Source organism: Cucurbita pepo, chromosome 18 (genome assembly GCF_057944985.1).
Source record: "Cucurbita pepo subsp. pepo isolate OVF chromosome 18, ASM5794498v1, whole genome shotgun sequence".
Lineage (NCBI taxonomy): Eukaryota > Viridiplantae > Streptophyta > Magnoliopsida > Cucurbitales > Cucurbitaceae > Cucurbita > Cucurbita pepo.
Genome location: NC_141815.1, coordinates 8,303,972 through 8,313,198, shown reverse-complemented (window position 1 = coordinate 8,313,198; position 9,227 = coordinate 8,303,972). Strand labels below are relative to the sequence as shown.

General features: G+C 40.7%; 2 protein-coding genes across 3 annotated transcripts; both read right to left on the bottom strand.

The window, feature by feature from the left end:
• Positions 1–121: 121 nt before the first annotated feature.
• On the bottom strand, positions 122–6,774 carry LOC111779683 (phosphoglycolate phosphatase 1A, chloroplastic). Of its 2 annotated transcripts, XM_023659792.2 has the most exons (11): positions 6,190–6,756; positions 4,697–4,764; positions 4,428–4,520; positions 4,290–4,361; positions 3,499–3,570; positions 3,260–3,319; positions 2,143–2,195; positions 1,914–2,011; positions 1,737–1,836; positions 830–933; positions 122–457 (listed from the first exon to the last, which is right to left on the bottom strand). In XM_023659792.2, the coding sequence occupies exons 1-11, from the start codon at positions 6,491–6,493 to the stop codon at positions 351–353; spliced, it is 1,131 nt and encodes a 376-aa protein (XP_023515560.1). In that variant the 5' UTR covers positions 6,494–6,756; the 3' UTR covers positions 122–350. The 2 variants fall into 2 exon arrangements, with proteins under 2 accessions (XP_023515560.1, XP_086975799.1); XM_087119673.1 differs by lacking the exon at positions 830–933 and having other exon boundaries at positions 6,190–6,774.
• Positions 6,775–7,887: 1,113 nt separating this feature from the next.
• On the bottom strand, positions 7,888–8,761 carry LOC111780050 (protein TIC 20-II, chloroplastic). Its single transcript, XM_023660314.2, has one exon. It carries the CDS (start codon positions 8,704–8,706, stop codon positions 8,074–8,076), a length of 633 nt encoding a protein of 210 aa, XP_023516082.2. The 5' UTR covers positions 8,707–8,761; the 3' UTR covers positions 7,888–8,073.
• Between the last annotated feature and the right edge of the window lie 466 nt (positions 8,762–9,227).

Here is a 9,227-nt window from a genome sequence, read left to right as displayed (position 1 = left end):
AACTAGCCCTTGATTGATAATTTGTTAGAAAGTTTTGTAAATTTATTTTTGTGGAGATACATTCAATTATTAAAAAATTAGACACAAAATATTACTTTATTTTCGGTTTATATTAGTTCGGTTAAAAAACTGATTATTTTCGTCTTTTCAGTTTCATTTGAATGTATGAACGTGAAAAAAACTTTATACAAAAAAGACGTTTCTTAAAAATGAGTTACCTTCCAACACGTATATCTCAAGAAGTTACACGAAATAAAAAGAACAAATTCATTCAATTTGGCTATAGAGCTCAAAGTTTAAACTCGGGTCTTTTCAACGTTCGACGTTCGGGTCGGGTCTTTTTGAAGAACTCATACAGTGGCAGCTTTGAGGGAGAGGAAATCTGAAATCTTGTTGGTGTAGAAATCTGGTTGTATTGTGTTCTTGGGACTTTGAAGTGTTGACAAGCTTGTAACACCTGTGAAAAAAAGACCCATAATGAATCGAATCGAAGTTACGTGTTCATTCCGTTCTTATTTCTAAACTTTCTACTGCCGACGTTATAGTTTAATCTCTAAACTTTGCCATTAACGTTTATGAATCGTTTTATTAGAACCTATGTTCGATCGAAAATTCAACACTAAACCTTCTGTATGTAACCTTAAAGGATGAACGTGTCATATCGAATAGTTTTCGTGGCGCTCAGGGACTAATATAGAAATTTAGAAGAATTTAGGGACTAATATAGAAATTTAGAAGAATTTAGGAACTAATATAGAAATTTAGAAGAATTTAGGGACTAATATAGAAATTTAGAAGAATTTAGGGACTAAAGGGGTAAATTTATTACCTGATAAAACAAGAAGAGTCTTGCAACCACCATTCTGTCCAAACAGAATATCAGTATCTAATCTATCTCCAACCATGCATATTTGTGACTTCTCAATCCCAAACCTATCATTGCCACCAACATTATTTGTCAAGAACGACGATAGAACCCGAAGTGATATCGGTACGTAAGTTAACAGTATAGATGAGGCTTGTTCGAGAGCACCCCTCCCTCCCACGAGACTTTCCATAATCATCCTATGACACATGTATCTTACACCTAACTGTGTTGGTTCAACCCGAAATGTAACAACCCAAACTCATCGCTAACAGATATTGTCCACTTTTGCCCATTACGTATCATCGTCAGTCTCACGATTTTAAAACGTGTCCGCTAGGGAGATGTTTCTCCAACCGATGTGGGATCTCACAATCCGCCCCCCTTCGGGGCCCAACATTCTCGCTTGCACTTGTTCCTCTCTCCAATCGATGTAGGATCTCACAATCCATCACTTTTGAGGCCAGCGTCCTCGCTGGTACTCATTCCTCTCTCCAATTGATGTGAGATCTCACAATCCACCTCCCTTCAGGACCCAGCGTCCTCGCTAGCACACCACCTAGTGTCTAGCTCTAATACCATTTGTAACAACTCAAACCCACCGCTAGCAGATATTGTCCACTTTGACGTTATGTATCGCCGTCAGCCTCACACGAAAATTCTTGCTAGCTATGCTTCCACCTAGACTAGACCAAATGACGCTTCTATTCTTCGTTCCTAGCATGCTTTGCATGTGCATACTCGATACCCGACATGACATCAAATTGAACAACAGTCAACAGCTTTCTCCATAGACCAGAAATGACCATAAGGCACATTTTATCAAACATCATGCATAATTTTGAACAGATTAGCAACATATAAACATTACTTGTTTGCTAAGTAGTCCATCATGAAAGTTGAGGGCTTCCCAACAACCAATGGCTCACGTTGGGTTGATCCGCAAAGAGCACCAACCATTGAACCACCACCTGATTTATGCACACAAGGAAACAAATTGAAACCCAACCAAGTACTAGAAAACAGAGAAACTGGGAGAGAACTGAACCTGCCCACTCCTGTGCATCTGTTAGATGCGTGACAGCATCACGGTTAGTTGCAATGAAGAGGCAGCCCGGGTTTTCCCGTATGCAGAGTGTTCCATACCTGAGATTCCATGGGGTTCGAGGTTCAAATTCTTACTCTCACATTTGTTGTATTCAAACACTTCCATATGAGAGATCAAACTTACTGAGACCCAAGTTAATAAATAATGTTTGATGAAGTGCAGGACTTACTGAACTTTGTAGTAGTTGAAGTATCGATCAAATCCGACCACTACGGCTCCTACCTACATGAAAAATAAGAATTTGTGGGGGAGAAATGAGGGCGAATAGGTGATTCACGATTGAATAAAGTTAGCCCGAGTTAGATTAGGGTATGAAACTGATAGGAACGACATTCGGATAGTTAGGAATATCAATAGGGTTAGTAGGGATCTGTTATATATAGAGTGAATGGGAGGAGTGGAAGGTAAAGCATTGGTTCAGTTGGTTTAGGCTCGAGTGATCTCAAGACGGAGGGACGAAACATCTCGAATCACTTGGGAGTTACTCTAGCTCTTCTATCTTTGTATCTTCCAATATATTTTAGCTATTTGGTTTATATCAGAAACGAATAAGAAATGTGACGAAGAATGGTATTACAAGGGATAACAATATGTAATGTTCAGGTGGGGCGGTGTGAGATCCCACATCGGTTGGAGAGGGGAACGAAACATTCCTTATATGGGTGTAGAAACCTCTCCCTAGTAGACACGTCTTAAAACCTTGAGGTGAAGTCCAAAGAGGACAATATCTATTAGCGGTGGGCTTGGACTGTTACAAATGATATCAGAGCAAGACACCGAACGTTGTGCTAGAGAAGACGTTGAGCCCCTAAGAGGGGTGGATAGTGAGATCCCATATCGGTTGGAGAGGGGAATAAAACATTCCTTATATGGGTGTGGAAACCTCTCCCTAGTAGACGCGTTTTAAAACTTTGAGGGAAAGCTCAAAAGGAAAAGCTCAAAGAGGACAATATCTGCTAGCGGTGGCGGTGGGCTTGAGCTATTACAAATGGTATCAAAGCCAACCGGACGGTATACCAGCGAGGACGTTGGGCCCTCAAGAGGGGTGGATTGTGAGATCCCACATCGATTGGAGAGGGGAACGAAACATTCCTTATATGGGTGTGGAAACCTCTCCCTAGTAGACACGTTTTAAAACCTTAAGGGAAAGCCAAAAGAAGACAATATCTGTTAGCGGTAGGCTTGGACTATTACATACGGTAAGAGTTTAGAGAGTCTCTAAAAGGCCTTCTCAATAGGTTGAAACAAGAAATTTGTATATAAAGCATGAAAGATTAGAAACGTACATCCTTATCATGCTCCATCAGAAAGCCTGGCTTTAGCTCTATCTTCTTCCCACCATCATCCTGTAAGAACATAACATATTTACTCTATAACATCACACCTAACCATCCTGACAAATTATAGTAATCTTTAAGTTTATATGATATAAGAAACATCGTTTATCATGCTAGCCAATCACTGCCAAAGTAGCATCACAGACTTGCAAAATAAGAACAGGTCACATAGAGGTGGCAGGACATACCGGTCCACCGAGGTACCGATATCCAGCGAGTTCAAGCTCTTTCAAGATGCCATCCTCACCAATCACATAAACCTGACATCACAAAGTCACAAGTCCAGGATGAAATAATGTCAAAATGAGCTAAGTTCAATGGTTAAGGCATTTCTATGTTAGTAAAAAGTCATAGGTTCAGATCACGTAACAGCTCAAGTCCACCGCTAGTAGATATTGTCTTCTTTGGGCTTTCCCTTCACGGGCTTCCCCTCAAGGTTTTAGAACGCGTCTGCTAAGGAGAGGTTTCCACACCCTTATAAGGAATGTTTCGTTTCCCTCTTTAACTGATGTGGGATCTCACAAACCATCCCCCTGGGAGCCCGACCTCTTTGGACTTTCCATTCTAGGCTTCCCCTTAAGATCTTAAAATGCGTTCACTAGGGGAGAGGTTTCCACACTCTTATAAGGAATGTTTCGTTTCCCTCTTTAACTGATGTGGGATCTCACAAACCATCCCCCCTGGGAGCCCGACCTCTTTGGACTTTCCATTCTAGGCTTCCCCTCAAGATTTTAAAACGCGTTCACTAGGGGAGAGGTTTCCACACCTTTATAAGGAATGTTTCGTTTCCCTCTTTAACCGATGAGGGATCTCACAATCCATCCCCCTGGGAGCCCGACCTCTTTGGACTTTCCATTCTAGGCTTCCCCTCAAGATTTTAAAACGTGTTCACTAGGGGAGATGTTTCCACACTCTTATAAGGAATGTTTCGTTCCCCTCTCCAACCGAAGTATAAAAGATAGCCGAAGCAAGCGAGTACCTTCTTCTCTTTTGGAAAATCGATCGACTTCAAGTATGCAGCGGCAGCAAAAGATGATGCAAAAATTTCTTCCTGAAATATTCGAATTCTCTTAACATTACAATTTCAGACAGAGCTTGAGAGCTTTAAGTCACTGACCTCAGTGACACTAAGACCAAGTGTCTCAAACTTTTTGCCATACTGCTTCCTCGACTTCGTCGAATTGTTGGTAACGAAAACTAATCGCTTCCCCTGAAATTGTTTAAAAAGAGAGAAAAAAAATCGCAAAACAATCCATGAACTGAAGGAAACTACAGATTCTTGCATAGTTTTCACTCATATATCAAATTCTCTATTAATTTGTCCCCATCACCACTGCTCTTAGGCCATAAGTTACCAAAAGTGGGTTAGAAAATGTATATTTATACCTTCGATCGAAGCATATCAAGCGTTTCTGGAACGCCATCTATGAGTTTGTCTCCTTTCCAAATAACCCCTGCAGTTAAATCATTGGAAAGGTTAAAAATATTGTCTACAAAATGGAGGAAAAGAAGAACATTAGTTACAGGAATGTTAACTTTCATCAAGTAAAAATTCAAGTGAAGCCATGAGATTCTTGGTTCTTTTCATGATGCGAAAAACAAAATAATTTTAATGAAAATGTTGTTTATAGCCTCTCCTCACAAGAACTTACTTCTGTCAAGGATGCCTGCAAAATTAATAGAAATTCATGGATTTGGGAATGGGCTTCCCTATTGCATCTTCTACTCACAATCAGCCTTCTAAACAAGCCAGAACATCCGTGAGTGTCCTTGCCACCTTACCATTTAGTTGCTAAGGAACTTTGTAGAGTACTAAATCCTAAATAGGTAATCTAAAGCTACCATGGCTTGGGTCCATTCCCTCTAAGCTCTTTATTATATGTATTGTGAGATTCCGTGTTGGTTGGAGAGGGGAATGAAGTATTCTTTATAAGGGTGTGGAAACCTCTCCCTACCACGTGTTTTAAAAATCTTGAAGAGAAACCCGAAAGGAAAAGCACAAAAAGGACAATATCTACTAGTGGTGGGCTTGGACTAGTACAAATGGTATCAGAGCCAGACATTGGGCAGTGTGCAGGGTGTGGATTGTGAGATCCCACATCGATGGGAGAGAGAAACGAATACTAGCGAGGACGTTGGGCCCTGAAGGGGGTAGATTGTGAGATCCTATATCGGTTGATGGAGAGGCGAATAAAACATTATTTGTAAGGGTGTGGAAACGTCTACCTAGCAGACACGTTTTAAAAACCTTGAAGGGAAACCCGAAAGGGAAAGCCCAAAGAGGACAATATCTCCTAGGAGTGGATTTAGACTGTTACATATATCGACTCTTATTGACCACAGGGTCAATTCTTGGTGGTAGGAGTCCCTTTTCTCCAAGCTCAATTGGAATTTGAGCGGAAATTGGATTTCTTATAGGAGTTGAGTCCTACTATAATTAATGCTCATAGACAATATACAAAAGACGAGTTCTAAAATGAATCTCTTACAATCATAAGCAAACAGGAGCTGAATCAAACTTATAACTTAATGGCAATCCTTTCAACGATGCAAGAAGATTCTGCTTCAACTCTCCAGCTCTCTAGATTGTTCCTTTGGAATCTTTGGTTGTAAAGAAACCATTGAACTTTTTATAACAAAGAAACCCATATAGAAACAAAAAATAAAGAACCCTGTAACTGTCACATGGTGCCATTTATTCCCTCCGTTTAATAGCTGCTACAGTTTGATTGAAAGTTGCACCCATTGGAAGAGTTTCTTGTGATCTTCTTCCATGATTTGGGGCTTAGATATCCTCTCCGTCTCTTGAAATTTCATATCATCTCTAAAAATTTACAAAAATCAAACGATCTCGTGGGAGAAATGGGAGAATAACTCACCATCGCAGTCGAAAATAAATGTCTCAACAGAATCAATGAGTTCATCGGCGTTGTTGAGTGGCTGAGCTGAAGCACGAACAGCGAAGCCCTCCATTCTAGATCTGTTGAACTTCCTCTTACTGCTACTATTCCATCCAAAACTCAGAGACCCAGAACAGGAACAACCGTATAGACTGCGGGAAAGCTGCTTGAAACCGAAGAATCTGAGGATGTTGCGGTTCAAATTGGCGAAGGATTTGGAGGCATTTCTGGAAGAAGCAACAATGAGGGAATGAGAAGCCGCTGTCCCTGCTCTGCTCAGCATCTCTGCTGCCTTTCTTTTCTGCGGGCTTGGACACTGTGTTGGCAGTTTGAGGCCCAAAGGTGCTCGCGGTGGCGTGGGATGAGTGGCGTTCGTTCGTTTGCTTGGGATTGTAAGGCACTGAAAACTCTCTCGCTCTTTTCATTTTGCAAAATCATTGGAGTTGAATCGCTATGGGCCATTTGATCTTCCATGCAATAACAAATTGCTTTTTTTTTTTCTTTTTTCTTTTTGGTTATGTAGCTGTTGTATAAAAATCGTGGATTTCTTAAAATAAAATTATAAATTTGTATTAACGGATTTCAATTTTTCACCTACCTCGCCTCGTTCTCAATATTCACACTATTTTATAAGAATTTCATTTTATATCGTTAAAATCTCGAACACGACCCTAATACAAAGTTGTCAAACTCGACAAATATCTTAGTATCTTCATACGTGTTATGAATACATTGACCTCATTCTTATATTCATCATCTTCCTTGTTAGATGAACACGACTCTCCCATAATCATTCCCTAAATTAGCCAATGTGAGACTTTCATCATCCAACACCTCCCCTCGAACAAAGTACGTCATCCCTTAATCGCGGCTCGACTCCTTTTCTTTTAGAGTCCTTTGTTCGACATTTGAGGATTTACCAATCTATTGGCACGACTAAGTTTAGGGCATGGCTCTGATACCATGTTAGACGAACACGACTCTCCACAATAGTACATATAGTCCACTTTGAGCATAAGCTCTCATGGCTTTGCTTTGGGTTTCCCTAAAAAATCTCGTACCAATGGAGAGAATATTCCTTGATTATAAACTCATGATCATTTCCCTAAATTACCCGATGTGGACTTTTTTCATCATCCAAAGTTCCTTACTTTTAGAAATTGAGGAACATGTTCAAATCCTCAACATGATGGGTGAGAATTTTCAATGTGTAGTCAATGACAAAGTATGAGGATCAATTCATGAACAAGCATACTAATAATCAAGATTAGATTACCCCATTGTCACTAACTTCTTCGATAAGAGTGTGTGTCAATCTTTACCATATCATCATCGCTCTCTACCGTATCATCCTCCTCCCTCATTTTCTATTTCGATCATCGCACTTTTGAATTTAGCTTTCATCCTTGTTCATTTTGATCCCTATTTGCAAAATTTAACCTTACGAGACACTTTTTTATGGTTGAATGAATGTCATGCTAAGAGTTGAACAGAGTTCAAGAGGGCCATTCTCAAAAGTAATGGTAACCCGAATGAAATGGGGACCTAAATGAATCACGCTGACCAAGTTGTATTTAAGGCTATGTATGAATGATCTTCATTATCTAAAGCTTCCCCTCACACAAATGCTTTACAAACTTACAGGTACAGGCTGCAAAAATCTCTTGTAATCAGAAATGCACAATCAAAATAAACTTTTCAATTCGTTTCTTATAAATCTTCCATTGATTGGATTCAGATTTCTCCCAAAACTTTCAGAACTTCATTAATTTTGGAGAAAAATCAAAACCCTACATTACGAACTCCTCAATCCAAAAATTCCCCAAAACAAGAGAGAGAAAAGGTTGATGAACAAACCTGAAGCTAAACCTGCCTGCCAGCAGCATCAGCAACAATGGGTAGGTGAGGGGTTCGACCCAGAATGCAGGAAACCACACTATAAAGAAAGCACAAAACGCTGAAAACAAACAATCCATTATGGCTCCAAGCCATGATATGGAACCCTAATCCGCTTTGACCGGGACTCAGAATCCTCTGTACCAACAACGGCACCACCAGTAGTACGTCCAGAGTCAATGCCTGCATCGAATTGAACCTCGCGTAGCGACTGAAGCTAGGGTTACGGACCACGCCCAAGTAGAAGGCGAAGAAGGCGATGAAGCTCGAGTGCGGGATCGAGCGATAAAGCCCTAGAATCGGGAGCAGCGGCTCGAAGGCGAGGCCGAGAACCGGGTACTGAGCGAAGAGGAAGCGACCATACTGGAGGGAGTTGAAGAAGGGGAGAGTGTAGGCGACGGCGGAGATGAGGCGGTCGGTGGCCGGAGTAGGGTTGTAGGACATGCGAATGACGGGAGATTTTGCGGGTTTGGAGGGAAGAAGGGGGAGAGAAAAACAGTGGCGAGATTTGATGGCGGAGTAGTGAGGGATTAGTGCGGCTTTAATGGCGGGTTTGGTGGACAGATTGAGAAGAGGGATGGAACAGGAAGCCATTGTCATTGTTCTTGTAGCAGAGGCGTTGAGAGTGAGAGGACGAAGAAGATGACGCTGAGAATTTTGGTAAAATGTTATATAAATAGGAATAAAAAAATTAATTGGATAAATATTTTTAGATCAAAATATCATTTTATTTTTCCATTTCCAACATTTTAATTAAATTGAATTTTAGAATTTAGTTGCTATAGTCTAAAAGGGCAAAATTAAAAGTGCAAAGCTGAGCCCCGAAAGGGATAGCCCGTGCAAACGAGGAGGCTGAGCCCTAAAGGGGGTAGATTGTGAAATCCCACATCAATTGGAAAAATGAACAGTGTCCGTGAGGACGCTACGCCTTAAAGGGGTGGATTGAGGTGGATTGTGAGACCCTATATCAGTTGGAGGGGGAACGAAACATTGTTTATAAGGGTGTCAAAATCTCTTCCTAGTAGACATGTTTTAAAACCTTGAGGGAAAGCCTAGAAGAAAAAGTCGAAAGAAGACAATATCTACTAGCAGTGGACTTTGATTGTGTGGATTGGAGTGAA